The sequence below is a fragment of the Canis lupus genome, chromosome 4, assembly GCF_003254725.2.
Source record: "Canis lupus dingo isolate Sandy chromosome 4, ASM325472v2, whole genome shotgun sequence".
Taxonomy (NCBI): Eukaryota; Metazoa; Chordata; class Mammalia; order Carnivora; family Canidae; genus Canis; species Canis lupus.
Genome location: NC_064246.1, coordinates 39,978,142 through 39,994,490, shown reverse-complemented (window position 1 = coordinate 39,994,490; position 16,349 = coordinate 39,978,142). Strand labels below are relative to the sequence as shown.

The window sequence follows — 16,349 nt, the reverse complement described above, 5'->3', positions numbered from 1 at the left end:
CATATGTAATTATTTATTCATAATTGCCAAAATTTGGGAGCAATGAAGATGTCCTTGTGTGGGTGAATGGATAGATTGACTATGGTACATCCAGGCAAGGGAGTATTATTCAACACTAAAAAGGATGGGCTACGAAGCCACAAAAAGACAGAGAGGAAACTAAAATGCAGACTACTAAATGAAAGAAACCAGTCTGAAAAGGCTACATACTGTAGCCATCATGACACTATGATGATGGATACATGTCATCATACATTCATTCAAACCCATAGAATGCACCACACCAAGAATGACCCCTAGTGAAAACTATGGATTTAGGGTGATCAATTGTAACAAATGTCCCACATTGGTGTGATATGTTGATAGGGCAGGAGGTTGTTCCTGTGTGGGGACAGGCGGTGTTGGAAACTCGCTGTGCTTTCTGTTCAATTTTTCTGTGAACTTAAAACTGCTCTAAAAAATAAAGCCTATTAAATATTTTTTCTCAAACTGCTGATACATGGTGGAGGGTGGATGGATGAAATAGATAAAGGGGATTAAGAGTACACTTAGCATGATAAGCACTGAATAATGTATAGGACTACTGAATCATTATATTGTTCACCTGAAATGAATATAGCACTGAGTGTTACTTCAAAAAGAAAAGAAAAAAAAAAGCCACAATAATAAATACAGGCATCTGTGGGTTGGGAAAAGATATGGGTACCAAGGAAAGGAAGAAAAAAACCTACTGATGTATAAAACAAGATAGACTGATAGACTAATCTTTTAAAATTATGCTAAATGGAAGAAGCCAGACACAACAAGAGAAAGAATACTATATGATTCCATTTATGTGAAACTCTAGAAACCACAAATTTAATCTATGGTGACAAAAAGCATATGCCTGGCTGGCTGAGTTAGGGAGTAGGGATTGACTGGGAAGAGGTATGAGGGAATTTTTTGGATGGATATGCTCTATGTCTTGGATGTGTTGGCAGGCATATATATGAAACTGCATGAATATGTCAAAGTTCATTAACTTTAAACTTAAAATAGATGCATTTATTGAGGTAAATTTTATCACAATAAAGTTAGGAAAAGGCAGGGAAGAAAAGTTCACTAGAGCCAAAGATTGTGCCCTGTTCCTTGAAGTCCTTGTTAGAAACACAAAAGGTCCAAGATGTCCTTCCTACTTGCAAACTACCAAGTGAGCCCACCATAGTCTCCAGATGCTTGCAGAAGACGCAGGCCTCCTGGGTCAGAGAAAAGGATTTCATTAGAGCACAGCAGGCAGCATGAGGTTCATGTTTACACTGGTCCTCCCTGGTCCCTAAATTCCATGGGGCCAATACAGGAGACCCAGGCGGATGCTGTGCACACTGTGAATTTGTGTCAGAACTGAAACACACTGAATTTAGAAAACTCTTAATCTTCTAAAAAAAAACTACTAGGAAATCTCACCAACATTTGTTCTGGAGAATAATATTCTTTATTATCCTGGTTAGGAAACAAATCTATTCTCTTATCTCTGTTTTCCTTGACTATTTGCCATACAAACATTCTTGAAAAAAATGTCTTCGGACAAAAGTTATCACAAGAAGTATAAAAATTCCATGGAGACTTATCCCCCAACAGTCAGTCCTCAGGGACTCAGACTCCTTTATTTTGCTGTTCTGCCATCATGCCCAACATTGCTTCATGGTTTAAAATGGCTGTTTTAGCACCAGCCATCACATCTGTGTTTCAGGCAACAAGATGAAGGAAAGGGGGAAGAAAAACATTTCCCCTCTCTTTAAGAACACTCTGGAAATTACACACCTATGCCTATATTCAAATGTCCACACCTGGCTGCAAGGGAAACTGGGAAATGTAAGATATACACCTTGGCTAAAAATCTATTACTAAGGAAGAAGAACAGATACTGGGGGCAACCAGCCATCTATGCCTTACATAGTTTAATCATGGTCTATGAATTTATTGAGGGTGCCGAGGACACAGGATTACATAAACCCCCTTCCCAGGAGCCCTAGTGGAAAAGTCTCGTCCAGTTCTTCATCATTAGCACTTTCCACCTCCCCTAATCTTAAAGCAGGATGGTGGGCCTCAGAATGAGGGCAGGACTCATTCTTGTCTTGCCTGGTGCAGAGGAAAAACCCTGACAGATTTGGGCCTGGGACCAGACACTGTTTGCAGCCCAATGTGTGGCTCTAGGCAAGATGTCAACTGTTCCAATCCTTGGTAACTACTCTTTGTGACATAATAATAATAATTGGCCTTGCCAGAGAGGCCAGTGGGGAGCATTAAATAAATCACATATGTAAAGCAAATAGTCCTAGTAGGCACTCAATAAATTAAGAGACTTCCCTTACCTTCTCCCCCGCTGAGCTATCATGGCTAAGTTAGGCACTAGCTCTGGCCTGATATTAGAAACAAGTAGTCCCTAGTCTCTTATAGACTTTACAACATGGTGAGCAATGGTCCAAATGGGACCTCAGGTCTTGTGTCTCCAAGACTGCAGGGCCCTTTATACTAGGGAAACAGCGTTAGTAGAGTAGCCAAGGTTCAATGCTAGCTGTGCCCCATCACATCCAAAGTCAGTATGAGTGGGAGTCCAAATGCTCACTCTGTGCTGGAGGGAACAAGGCAGTCCCAATAAAGTTATCTTCCCTTCATGAGACACTGTACTCTATAGGTTTCAGGTCCATGGTAAGTTTGTCTTCTCCACATTTTATGAGTAGGAAACTAGAGAGGCTAGGTAACTTGCTGAGGGTCACACAGCAAAGAAACACTACACTTGGGGCTAGAACATAAAGTTCCCACCTGAAGCCACTGACCCTGCTCAGAAAGTATTAGCTGTTGGTGGTGGTGATGACGATGTGATGGAGGGTGGCAAGCCAAGCCTGTGGCAACCCTTCCTTTGCCTGCAGTGAAAGGAAAACAGCCCAAACAATTCATCCAATGATCACATTGAGAGGAGCCTACAGCCAAGGTCCTAGCTAATGCTTTTCAGATTTTCTTCCTTGTAGGTCATTCCCTTGGCCTCACTCAGGGTACTGTGGTGCCCACACTTTGAAATGCCCACTGGGGTGCCTCAGTGGCTCAGACAGTTAAGCATCCAACTCTTGATCTCCGCTCAGGTCTTGATCTCAGATTCATGAGTCCGAGCCCCACATTGGACTTCACACTGGGCCTGAAGCCTGCTTAAAAAAAAAAAAAAAAAGGCACACCATAGGAGGCACAAGGCTCTGGTCCATTTTGTAAGAGAGGGGGACAAGTATAGGGGCTCTCATGAGGGCTCTTGGGAACTTACTTCTAGGCAAGTGGGTCAGTCTTGGGACAAGTCTGGGGCCTTTCTTCCTTCCATAAAATTTACTGAGTAATAAACTGGCTTCAGATCATTCCTCACCACCCTGAGGACAGGAGGCCTTTCTCTGCCATGTCCCCTGGCTTCTAGGGCTCAAGGATCACCCCCTGCAGAAAGCCCTTCCTCCTTGTTCTCCCCTCGACCTGCTCCGAGCACCCTCCACCCCCACATCTCCCTGCCCCCTGCCCTGTCCCCACCTCACCACCTCCCTGTCAGACCACTGCACTAAAATCCTGGGTCAACCCATGAATCTCTGCTCCTTGCCCGGAGAGCCCAAGTTCAGGGACCGTGGCTTCTCCATCCCTGTGGTCCAGTGTCTAACACAGGGCCTGGCCTGAGTTAGCTCAGTAGGGGCTGGTTTCATGACTGGACTGTGGGCTGGAGCACCTATATCAAACAGGACCATCCACCTTAGCCTCTCTAGTATCATTCATAGTGGACATGACAGCCCAATCTGGCTGCCACTGACAACCCCCTCCTGCCACTGCCTTCAGACTCTATCAGGGTGGAAATATCGTAGAATGAAGTCCCTCAAAACCCCCCAGATATTTCTTCATTTATATAACCATTCACTTCCCCAGCTATATGCCAAGCCTCGCATTGGAAGCTGGGGACATAGGAATGAAAAGGGCATGATCCCATCTCAGTGGCTCACAGTCTGATGGGGGAGGCAGATGCCCTTCCCCCACCTCCCTCTCTCCTCCCCGTCTCTTTGCCTCCCTTCCTTTTTTCCTTCCATATGTATTTTTTTTAAGATTTTATTTATTTATTTATTCATGACAGACACAGAGAGAGAGAGGCAGACACAGGCAGAGGGAGAAGCAGGCTCCACGCAGGGAGCCGGACGTGGGACTGGATCCTGGGTCTCCAAGATCACACCCCGGGCTGAAGGCGGCGCCAAACCACTGGGCCACCAGGGCTGCCCACCTTCCATCTGTACTTATGGAGCAACAAGCATTCATCTACATAGCGTGTTGAGTGCCAGGAAGGTGCTACTGAAAGCTCTGTGGGGAGAATCCCCAGCGGTCACTAGAGACCTTGCTAAAGGACATTTCCAGGAGATTCTGTATGGATATCTAATTCTTCTTCTATTAGATGAGAAGCTGTGAGTCATAAGCCCCAAGCAGCCCTACAGACTTCCCCATGAATCACCCACTGCCCCATTCTCCTCATTAGAGGCACACGCCACGGGGATTTCTCCTCTAGACAGGAGGGAGGAAATGTGGAGAGAAGTGGTGGGAAGATGGGGCTCAGAGTAGAGTCCCTGAACAGGTTTTCCCACCAGTATCCCTTCTAGAATCACAGCCCTGATCGCAAGAATGGAGCCCCAGGATAGCAGATCTCAGATAGCCGGGACCCTCATCTGACTTCCCACTTTCAAAGGGCTTTTATCCACTTTATTTCATTTGCACACCACTGTATGTTACTGGAAAGTCTCCAAGGGAAATTGCTTCATGTGGAAGGGAAAGAGGTTGGTTGAACAGAAAAGAATCACTTCCCTCTAGTGTGGGCTCAGGACCCACCCAGAAGGGAGAGGAATTGTCTAGAGGCTTCAGAGTTCTTTCATGTATTCAACAAATTTACTGCGTACCCACCACTGGCCAGGAACTGTTCTAAGAGCAGGAGATCTCACAGTGAACAAGATGGACAAAGTCCCTGCCCCCAAGCCTTTACATTCTAATGAGGAGCTAGACCAAACACAAGTAAATAAAGATTAGGGGATGGTAAGTGTATGTGGAGAAATAAAGCAAAGAAAGGGGTATGGGAGGCCAGGGCTGGGGCAAGGTGGCCAAGGAGTGACCCACGGATGAGATGACTTTTGAACGGAGAGTGATAGGATGTAAGGGAGCTGGCTCTGCTGAGATCTGAGCAAACAGTGGTCTGGGCAGAGCAAAGAGCACAGGGCTCCGAAGCAGGGGTGAGCTTTGCCCATGCTGAAAGAGCCACAGGCCAGCTCGGCTGGAGGAGATGAGTCGGGGGAAGAAGGGCAGAAGATATGGTCAGAGACCTGTTAGCAAGACAGGCCACGTCAGCTCCTTTAGCCCTTGTAAGGTCTTGGTCTTTGAGATGGGAACCACGAGAGAGCTCAGAGGACAGGAAGAAAATAACCTGATGAGTTGAAGTTTTGCTCTTGGTTTTTAAAAGTCTACCTCCCTTCCAGTCATGGCAGATCACATAATTCTGAATCACCCTACTGCTGAGGAGTAGGAAAGTGGGACAAAATATTTCTAAATATTTAAGACATCCAAACACAATAAGGCAGTGAGGAATTGCGGGATCAGGATCTGGAGAAAGAAAACCCAGAGGGATGAGTGCAGCAGTTGGAGCCTCATCTCCCCAAAGGATCGGCCAATTCTGCAATAGGAGACTCAAAGGCTACAGATTTAAGCAGAGCTTCCAAAAGACTCTAATGGGACACATAACAGAGTTAAAGGCACACGGAGGGGGAATCTGGTACCGCCCCAGGCTTATTTGTGCATTATCCAGAAGAAACAATCAAGGCTGGGGGGGGGGGGGTCAGGTAAATCCCCCAAACTTTTAGTAGAAACCCCTAAAGGATCCATCCTTGGAATAAGAATGAAGCAGTCATCACTGGGTCTAATACCCAGTATGATCATGGTAATGAGCATTAAAAAGGCTACTATTTATTGTTTGCTGTGTGTCAGGTACTACGTAAAACATTTTCTGTACATTATGTCATTTAATCTTTTTTTTTTCTTCAAGATTTTATTTATTTATTCATGAGAGACACACAGAGAGAGGCAGAGACATAAGCAAAGGGAGAAACAGGTTCCCCGCGGGGAGCCTGATGCAGGACTCCATCTCAGGACCTAGAATCACTACCTGAGCCAAAGGCAGACGCTCAACCACTGAGCCACCCTAGTGCCTTTATGTTATTTAATCTTGACAACCCCACGTGCAGCAAATACTTCCACCGCTCCCTTTTTAGAGATGTCAAAACAGGCTTTAAGAGAAGTGATCCACTGAGGGCCATACAGATAGGTTTGTTTTTACCCCAGGTGTTTGGAACAAAATCTTATAATTTGTATGATTTTTTACATCTACTGAGCACTTTCTAGGGGATAAATAACTGTCATTCACTTTTGTATTCAGAAGACATATCTGATAAGTACCTGTGGCTCACAAGCCCTGGGCTAAGACCCAGGAACCCAGAGTCTCATAGGGAAGGACCCTTACCTTGGGACACTGACAAAGATGACTAGCAACACTCACACACTCATGGCCTATTGGCTGGAGCCAGACTGCAGATGTTTTGTTTGGTCCATACAAAGTTTCTGAAAAAAGGAGATTTTACATAAAAATATAAAGTCCTGTCTACTTTTTTAAAAAAGTAAGGTCTAATATTTCTGCCTTGATTGGCAGTTTCCGTGTAGTACGGAACATGAACTTTCTAGGTCACCAGAGTTCCCAGTAGCCCAATTCTCAACTATTTCCCTTGGTTATGGCAATGGGATGAAGTTGTATGTTCTCAGGACACTGATGAGAGATGAGGAAGTTTTAAAAGTCAAAGAAGACTTCATGGATTTGGTGATATTTTGAACAGGGAGACATTATTCAAGCAAAAGAATAGGATGTGCAGAGGTAAGAGTAGTAAGAAAGAACATATTGTAGTATGACAACTACAAGTCTCATCATGCATGGGGGATAAGAGCAGGGATAGGAAAATGATCTGGAAAGGCAGGCAGTGGTCACATCTTGGAGGACCTTGAATTATGTGCCAAAGTGGGTCTGATCAAGGGAATATAGACAAGTTTACAAATCCCAGAGAGTGAGTAGGGCTGTGGAGAGGTGAATATTGAGTGTTTTGCAAACCAAAGGTTAAGTAACACATATCTATCGAACGAATGAATAAGTGAACGTATACAAGAAGAATGAAGAAGGAGGCAGCCAACCTCCAGGGTCTGCTGGGGTCAACCTTGACGAAGGCTTTAAACCCAAACTTTGCAGTGTGGTTCATGGCAAAGGATTACCCAAAGTTGGAGAAGAGGGAGCTGGGAGTATGCGATACTTTGCAGGAGACTGTAATGGGACCATTCCCACAGGTACCAGTTACATCTCCATCATACCTCTGTCTTCCAGAGCCCAGGAGTCCTTGCTGCCCCTTCCCAGAAAATCTCTATTTTTTTTCTTCCTTCTGTCTCCCTGGGCCAGCCCAAATGAACCCCAGTGGTTCCAGAGCATTCCAGGCTTATATGAGGAGGGGGCATAGAGCTGGCTGAGAATACATGAAAGTCACTTCAGGGGCTTCTTACAGATGAGGAAACCGAGAGCCAGGAAGGGCCTACCTTGCCACAGTCACTGGGTTAGGGTTGGTGGCCTCTAAGCAAAGACCGTCCCCAAACAAAGCCCTGGTGGCCCAGAGGGCAGCATGATAGGGGCACAGGCTCAGGGTATCTGTCAGGATGGGGCAGGACAGCCCATTGCTCCCTGCTCCCCTTCACCAGGACACTCTGGGGAGTGGCACTACTGCTTGAGTGACAGAATGGGGACCAGCTGAGTCACAAGAGGACAACGAACCCTTCTCAAGCCTTTCGGATGTGCCCAGAGGTGACCGCCTTTCAATTAATCCTTACAGAGCCTTTGAAGGTCAGTGGTTATTGGACCATATTACTCGATGAGCTTCCCAGCTCAAGTTTAAGAGGTCGGTAACTCACCCGCAGTTAGTCACACAGCTAATAACTGGCAGAATCAGTACCTGAACTCAGGTCTAGCTGACTCCGAGGTCCTGGTTCTAACTGCTGGTCCGCGAGGATCCCCCTCAAACCTCAAGTCTTTGCTGCCCTTCTGGCAGGGAACTGTCTTCCCAGCTTACATCTCAAATGCACAAATGGGTTGTATCTCTCACCTCTCGGCCACCCCTCCCTGACCACCAAAACCTAAGGGAGGCTCCCCTTTTATTACTCCACCTTCATAGCCTTCAGCTTCTTCTTATTTAATTATCCTATTTATATATTGCCCTCTTCCTCTCCCCTCTCTCCTCATTATTAGCTATGGAGAGTAGGAACCTTGCCTTGCTCCAAAGTGTCCCTGTGCCTAGGATGTTAGTAAATATTTGTTGAATGAATGAGTGAGCGAGTGGACTTGCTGCTTAGCTGAAAAAGTCACAGCCAAGGGGCACCTGGGTGGCTCAGTGGTTGAGCATCTGCCCTTGGCTCAGGTCATGATCCTGGGGTCCTGGGATAGAGTCCCACATGGAGCTCCCAGCTTCTCCCTCTGCCTGTGTCTCTGCCTCTCTCTCTCTCTCTCTCTGTCCTTCATGAATAAATAAATAAAATCTTAAAAAAAAATTTAAAAAAAAGCCTCAGCCAAGAAAAAGATGCGTCTAAGGTATTTCCCTTAGCAGAGCGAGTTTTTCTGCTTGGTGCTGTCACCTTTGTTTTCCAGAGAAGGAGGCAGCCTTCAGAGCTGATACAGGGGAGGAGAGGCTGGCCCTACAGAGCCCCAGGAAGTCCCCTAGAGGTTGGCAGCCCTCCCACCTGCTCCCCAGAAGGCGACCTGCGGAGGAAAACATCCCGGGGTGACCCGGCTCCACCTGGCTGGCCCCCGCGAGGTGCGGGAAACCCGAGCCGGGCTGGCGCTGGGCGGGGCTACCCCGCGCGGCCCGGCTTTGTTTGCCTCTGTGTATGGCAACCAGAAACCACGCAGCCAGCAGTTCTCGGAGACCGGCTCCCGCACCCCGCCCCCCCTTTATTTTAATCTCCTAAACTGATTTGTCAGCAGCAGGAAGTGACATGACAGCTTTCCTCACAAAGGGGAAACTCCTCCGCGTTACCATGGGGATGGAGGCCACTGTATGATCACAGATTTATATAATCTTAAAGGTGTACACACCATGACGTCATCCCGGAGAGGCAGGGGAAGGGGGGCGGAAATGGACTCCAGAGGCTGCAAGTCTGAGGCAAATTAGCTATGATTTGCAAAATTCCAAGGAAAGGAGAGGATGCGGTGGAAGCGTTTGGGGTTGAAATGATCCTGATGGAAACCACAGAAAAGCATAAAGTATGCATTGATGCATCCTCTAAGGCTGGGAGGAATCATACCCATTAGATCCAGGGCATGTTGGTCATTTGAGGGGTGGGAAAACTGACACCAGAACTACTAGACGTTATCAGTAATGAGGAATGGGGTCTAAATGTTCCTATACGGCCTGCTACCTGCCACGCACTTGACATCCACCAGCCTATTTCCTGCTGACACGTGAAGCAGGTTTTATTATACCAATTTACAAGTAAGGAAGCTAAGGCCCCAAAGGATAAATAAATAGCTTTTCCACCCCAAAATTATGTGGTAAAACCATGCTGATGTCTGGTTGGCTATAACATTCACCCTCTCCCCACTCCTTCAAGCTGTCTTTTGGACTGAACTAAGACTTCAGTTCCCAGTCTTCTTCTGGACCCAGGTTCCAGTCTCTGAAATGTTGGTTACTTGCTGTCTGAACTTGGACATGTCACTTCCTCTCTCTGAGCCTCAGTTTCCTCTTCTGTAAAATGGGTTTTGCTGGGCAGCCGCGGTGGCTCAGCGGTTTAGCTCTGATTTCAGCCCAGGGCGTGATCCTGGAGACCTGGGATCGAGTCCCACATCAGGCTCTCTGCATGGAGCCTGCTTCTCCCTCTGCCTGTCTCTGCCATTCTCTCTCTCTCTGTCTCTAATAATAAATAAAATCTTTAATAAAAATGGGTATTGCTGCTAAAGTTTTAATTTGAAGGTGTATAAGACAATTAGCACAGTAGCTGGCACACAGTGCTAGCCCTAAAATTGAGAGCTATTATTACCACATTACACGTATTAAATGATGGAGTTGTCTCTATTTCAATCTATTGAGAAACAAACATTTGAATAGTTTGAACATCTTTCTCCTTATCATGAGGTTTTGTTTTTGTTTTTATTTTTTTCTTTTTCCCTAAGAAAAACAGCCAAAAGTGACATTCTCCAGAGGGCCCAAAGACCAGGAATCAGATAGATGGAGAAAGAAGGTTATCACCTCTGCTCTCCTGAGCTGGCGGGGGTGAAGCAGCTTGCACTGGGAGAAGAGAGTGCATTGTTTTCACTGGCGGCTCCCTCAGGCAGCCGCTGTATTTTTCCACTGCGTGGATCACGCTGGAGATTAATTTTGGTTCAGCCGGTGCCTGCCAAGCAGAAAGTGATGGCCTGAGCCCACGGGGAAGTCAGCCACGGCATCTGCCACGGACTTGAAGTTGCTGGTACGTTTCCACGAAAGGAGATATTTGTAATAGTAAATTTCTAGGGTTTGATAAAAACACTGGGTACAGTTTGTTTTGAAAGGCGTGAACACACTTGCCAAGGAAATGAGCTTGCCAGCTCAGGATAAGTTCTTAGAATTTAGAACACATGGATCTTTCAGGCTCTGAGACTCAAGTGGCAGATGGCGAACCAGTGGGGAAAGGTCAAGGACACTGATTGGGTGTCAAGGCCTTAAATGACCTGGCTGGACCAGGACCACTGTTCAGGGCACTACTGGAGAAGTCAAGTAAGATGTTTCCTTTTCTGCTTCCTACATCGCTTTGTCCAGAAACAACTAGAGGGTAGAGGAGACAGGAGCTACACTGTTATTTAATTCAACATTATAGAATGGATTATGGGTTGGTAGTCAATTACAAAAGATTTGTCCTGTACGTCAAGAGTAATAATCCAGAATCTTACCCTAGAGCAAATCAAATTTGATTGCTTATCTTCATCAAAATTATGAAATCAGACCAGCAAGTGACCTGAAGGAAGCCAAAAATTCTAGGTGTATATACATAAAAATGCTAACATGGATGTACTCCAAAGTTTTAATGGTCCGGTTGGAGGTGGGAATTTCAGGTGATTTATGTTGTATTTGCTCACAGTGCTTTGTATTCTTTTCATAAAAATAAAGGTCTTTTCAAAGGCAAAAAAAAAAAAAAAAAAGCACGTGAGAGAGAAGTGATAAAGTGCAAGCCACATAGAATTAGGGAACAAAACAGGATGTTGGGCCCAATTCCCCCCACTGTCACTTAGCTACGCTGGGTCTCAGCATGTCTGCTTTTGGGTCTTGCGGAGTTGTTTGGGACCAGGTAGCACATACTACCATACACATAGCAGGAACACATTTATGTCAGGTGTTTTGGAAATCCATCAGCCTCCTAATTCTAGTATAGTTCAGCAAAGAGAAGATGGCTTTTTATATTATCCTGGGTAAAGTGTTAAAGAAAAAAAGGCAACCCAAGCAAGTGGTCATTCCTTTTTGGCTCTGGAACACTTGGGCTCCCTGTGTAATATGGTAGGAAAACATGGGTGGACACCCCAGATCTGATATGAAGAGTTCAGCTGCAGTACCTGGTTTTCCATGACAGATCACTTTTCTACCTCTCTGCGCTACCCAGCCATCTTGGAAGGGCCACCAAGTCATAGACCAGATCCTGAGACACACATCTGTGAGACCCCTGTCCAGATGGTTTCACTCACGGGAGAGGGATTAGCTGGGGCTTCCCAAGAAATAAAGCATTGAGATTAATAGAAATGCCATAATTTATTCTGTTGTATAAAAAAGTCGTCCTTATGTAACAAAATGTCTTCTTAAAAGAAGAAATATATTATTTCAGTTCATAAATAAACATACAACTGCTGACAACTAAAAAAAAAAAAAACAACACTGGTGCTTTCCATCAGTGCTGAACACAAACCTGCTTAGGATGTATTTACAGGATATTACAGTACTCAAACACAAAAAAATTGAGGTATTTGGTTCTTCTAGAAGTAGACATGGACATTTGTGAAGGCAGAGCACCTACACAAAAATAAATAAGGTATATTCTCATAGGTATGTGTCGTCAGGAATGATAATACTGGTAGGTATGTCAAGCATGAAGAGTTCCTACAAAAAACAGGAGCAAGCAAAAAGAAACTGGCTCATACAATGAGTCCTTTCTTTTCTGCCCCTTTTTGTCAGAGGGACTTGATGTACCCACTATATATTGGTCCCAAATGTGCTGAGTTCAGCAAACATCTTGATGCTACATCATCACTATGACTGCTTAGGAACCCAGTGGAACTCGGGGTGAAATTAAATAAATAAGGACCAGCCCTCAGAAGCCCCTCCCCAGAGTTACTGCATTTCTCCTCAAGGAGCCTAGAGTCCCAGCGGGGTTGGAGATCACCTCCCGTGGCCTTTCAGCAGCTGGGAGAGGTCGTAATGGGGCTCTGCAGGTAGCTCAACGCACTGTTCGTGGAGTGGACGGGGATGGAGACAGGGAAGTTGAAGACGGTAGTGGTGGAGGTGCTGCGGTCCAGCACAGCCATGGCAGGGCTCCCGGCCTCTGCTGAGCAGTGTGGAGCCAGGACTTGGGACTCAAACTGCAGCAGTTGGCCCATGAAGCTGAAGTTGGGGGAAATGATGCTTCTTCTCTGCTTCACAAACTCAAAGGCCTCATCCAGCTTGACTCGGTTAGTCCTCATGAGGTAAGCGAGGCAGATGGTGGCTGATCGGGAAATGCCTGCCTGGCAGTGGACAAACACCCTTCCTCCAGCATTCTTGATGGAGTCTGGAAAACAAAGCGTGGCTGGTTACTCAAGAGCTTAGGGGTACAACCCCAACCCCAGGCATAGGGTGCCTAAGAATTATGTGTGTCCTGTCCAGAAAACCACAAGCCAGCACACAGTGCTCTGTGGAGGCAACGAAGGCATGTGCAAAAAATAGCATGGGATTTAAACCAAGACCAGGCATCTCCACAAAGCAGAAGTGATCCTGGACGGGAAGTCGGTTCAAACTTTCTGAGCCTAAAAAAAAAAAAAAAAAAAAAAAAACTTTCTGAGCCTGTTTGCTAATTTGTTAAATGGGACTTTGCAGGGACGGCTGCCTGCACCAACTTATTGAATGTATGGAGAAAGCTCAGGCGGAGGTCATTTTAGTCCTTGCCACAGAGTTGGGCTCAGTGACTAAAATGTGGAAGCAAGGCAGAAGTCCCAGGCATCTGTCCATTTACCTATGAAGTCAATAGCCTCGTTGAACCAGGAGCTGATGTCCGCCTTATGGTTGTCTTCCACGGGGATGCTCTTGTACTGGTAGTGACCCTCAAAATGATTGGGACAATTGGCTGAGACGTTGATCAAGGCAGTGATGCCCAAGGCGTCCAGCATGTCTTTGCGGGAAGCATGATAGGCACTGCCCAGGTACAGAAAGGGGAGGATCTCCACCGGGCCACCCTGAAATCCAGAAATATCCAACACTGGTCAGGTTTTGCTCAAAGTCAATGCCCACACCCACAAAAACTCCCTGCTGGAAAAGTCAGTTTCAGATACCGGGTGAATTCAGCCCTGTTGTTGGAGCATAAACAAGTAGGGGGCTAAATCCATTTGCCTCAAGTTCATTTCTGTAGTGCCAGCAGTTAGACTCCGCTCCATCAGACCGCTTAACCGCGGGATAAACTACTAGCCCCGCGTCCTGTCCCTTACAAACCAGCAAGTTACTTTGTATATTGTCCCTAGCACCGCTCTTCCAGCTGTTCTTTACCCCCTCTGGCACGGTCCCCTACTAACCTGGTCATAGAGTGGGGTGCTGCAAGAACTGCACCCGGATTCGGTGCTGTCAGGGACGCTAGTACTCAGAGGAAGGCTGAGCCCCATGGGGGTCGACTGTTTGCTGCACAGCTCCGGGCAGGAAGCTGAGAAAGCTTCATAGCCTCCTGGGAAGACAAAGAGACACAGTTGTTTCCATTAGCATCCTCGGGGACAGGGCACCTTCATCCAACACCCCCGCCCGCCCACCCGGGCTCAAGTTTTACCCCGGAGAGGCCCAGGCAAGTCTTTGTTCTTAAAGCGGAACAAAGCCCAGGACAAGTCCCCGGAACAGGGCTCGGGCGCCCGCGCGCTCCAGGCGGAGCGGCCCGCAGGGGCTGGGGGACGGCCGGCGCGGGGCGCGGCGCGGGCGCGGGGCGCGGGGCGCGGGCGCCTCCGGGGGGCGTACCTTTGAGGAAGAAGACTCGCGCGGCGCGCGCCTCGCGGCAGAGCGCGCCCGCGGCCAGGGCCAGGGTGCCGTCGCGCTTGGCGCCGTCCAGGGCGGCGCTGCGCTCGTCCAGCAGCACCACGGCGTGGTAGGCGCCGGCCAGCAGGCGGCCGCGCAGCTCGGCGTTGGGCACGATGTGCTCCAGGCCCATGGCGCCCTTGGCCCGGCGCCGCACGATGGTGCTGAAGCGCACGTTGACGGAGCCGGCGATGTGGCCCGCGTTGAAAGCGAAGAAGGAGCGGCAGTCCAGCAGCAGGCACTGCGCCGCGCGCTCCCGGAGCAGCGTCCGCAGGCCTCCGGCGTCCAGGGCGCCCACGTCCATGACCATGGCCGGCCCTAGCGCCCCCAGCGTGCCGCACTGTCCGCGGGGCTCTGTCCTCGGAAGCCAAGGGCAGGGCAGAGGCTTTCGAGGAAAAGCCCGACCCTGCTTCTCTCTGTGCGGGACCCCAAACTGCCCTAAGACTGCGCGAGGGGGCGTCGTGCGGGGCCCTCGGCCGCCTCGGCGTCTCTGCTGCTCCCCCGACTGCCCCTCCGGCCCCGGCCACACTCCGCACAGCCCAGCGTCCTTCGCAGCGAGCTCGGCCCGGGGGGACGCGTTTATATGTGGCCTCTCTGGGGGCGGGGCGGGGCGGGGCGGGGCGGGGCGGGGCGGGCGCGCAGGGGGAGGGGAGTTGTTTGTTTGAATGGCGGTCACGTGGCCCGCGGTGACGTCACCCGCCCTGCCCGGCTTGGCGCCGGCGGAGCCAGAGGCGAAGACGTCATCGGCCTCGGAGCGGGATCCGCTGGCCGCCGGCTGGCTCGGGCCCCGGTCCGGCCGTCCGGCCTGCGCCTGCCGGGTCTCCGAGGATCCGGCCTGCGCCGCTCTCCGGGCCCAAGGGGAGCAGAGGTGGCGGGCGCGCTGCCAGCCAAGAGCTGGCCTCCGGGATCCGAGCGGCTGGCTGGGGGAGCGGGCGGCAGGCCGCGGCCTCCCCCCCCCGCCCCGCCCGCGCCGCCGCCGCCCCGAGTGGGAAGGGGCTTCCTGCGCTTTTGCATACACGTGTGCCCCCTTTCGCTCATTTCCTCGTCACGCGTAGGCGCGGAAAATCAGGTTCCCCAGAAGCGATTTACTTCACCCGGTGTCACAATGCTGGGGGTGGGGGGACAGAGAGGAACCTGAGATGAGGGTGGGAGAAACTGTAATAAGTTTGCCCATGGAATGTGCCTATTAAGGACAACCGAGGTGAGCCGGGGTGAGGTTCAGGGGAGTGTTCTCTCGTTTCCCAGACTTGCTCTCCTGTTACTTAAGGGAAACATTTAACAAGTAAAGTGCCTTCCAGTCGAACCCCGCCGGGGTAAGTGATCCCTAATCATGTCGTTCCTATAGGACTTTGAGCCGAGAAAGGCGGGTCTGTAAGGGGAATGAAGTCGCAAATGTCGGGGCTGAAGGTGCCGTCGTGGATTGCGGGGTTCCGCGTTAGAGGAGGCGACACCCCTCCCCCGGCGTGGCTCGACAGCGCCCTCCAGGGGTCACCGGGCATGTTTCTGGCCACGTTCGCTTAAAGACCGGTTGAGCTGCTCCATCTCTCTAGTCCATAAATACTGTGTGGATGTCTACTATGCGCTGGCCTCAGGGGCTTCGATCCCCACGCCCTGACTCTCGCCATCTATGTGGGTTGGATTCGAAATCCAGTCCTACGTGGCTTTAGGAGTCCATGGCTGACGTTTGGGAAGACCCCGAGCGGCCCCTCGCGCGCCGAGTCCGAGGGCGGGCCTCCGGGGCGGGGGAGGGCGGCGCCGACGTGCTAGGTACACAAACATAAATATTGCGCCATCCGGCCAGGGTGCAGAGTCAGGAACATTCTGCGGTTTCTTCCCCTCTCCGCGGGCAGGGGGGATGGGATGGGGATTTCAAGGACCCTGTGTCGTTGAGTTGGGGACTGTATCACCAGCGCAACTTCTGCATTTGCCTTGTTTAGCTTCTGTGTTCAGACACGCTCAAACTTTCTGCCTACATTCTAG

At 49.2% G+C, this 16,349-nt stretch overlaps 1 protein-coding gene and 3 long non-coding RNA genes across 4 annotated transcripts; 2 read left to right on the top strand and 2 right to left on the bottom strand.

Annotated features, from left to right (window-relative positions):
* Positions 1 to 1,022: 1,022 nt before the first annotated feature.
* Positions 1,023 to 9,058, bottom strand: LOC112651455 (uncharacterized). The gene is made up of 3 exons (XR_003130799.3): positions 8,740 to 9,058; positions 2,803 to 2,903; positions 1,023 to 1,235 (listed from the first exon to the last, which is right to left on the bottom strand). It is a non-coding gene; the product is annotated as an uncharacterized LOC112651455 (long non-coding RNA).
* A 142-nt stretch (positions 9,059 to 9,200) lies between these two features.
* Positions 9,201 to 12,000, top strand: LOC112651456 (uncharacterized). The gene is made up of 3 exons (XR_003130800.3): positions 9,201 to 9,367; positions 10,274 to 10,856; positions 11,704 to 12,000. It is a non-coding gene; the product is annotated as an uncharacterized LOC112651456 (long non-coding RNA).
* On the bottom strand, positions 11,861 to 14,943 carry DUSP1 (dual specificity phosphatase 1). Its single transcript, XM_025434709.3, has 4 exons — positions 14,313 to 14,943; positions 13,886 to 14,031; positions 13,333 to 13,552; positions 11,861 to 12,891 (listed from the first exon to the last, which is right to left on the bottom strand). The coding sequence occupies exons 1-4, from the start codon at positions 14,677 to 14,679 to the stop codon at positions 12,521 to 12,523; spliced, it is 1,104 nt and encodes a 367-aa protein (XP_025290494.1). The 5' UTR covers positions 14,680 to 14,943; the 3' UTR covers positions 11,861 to 12,520.
* A 414-nt stretch (positions 14,944 to 15,357) lies between these two features.
* On the top strand, positions 15,358 to 15,947 carry LOC125754966 (uncharacterized). Its single transcript, XR_007410219.1, has 2 exons — positions 15,358 to 15,570; positions 15,715 to 15,947. It is a non-coding gene; the product is annotated as an uncharacterized LOC125754966 (long non-coding RNA).
* Positions 15,948 to 16,349: the final 402 nt, after the last annotated feature.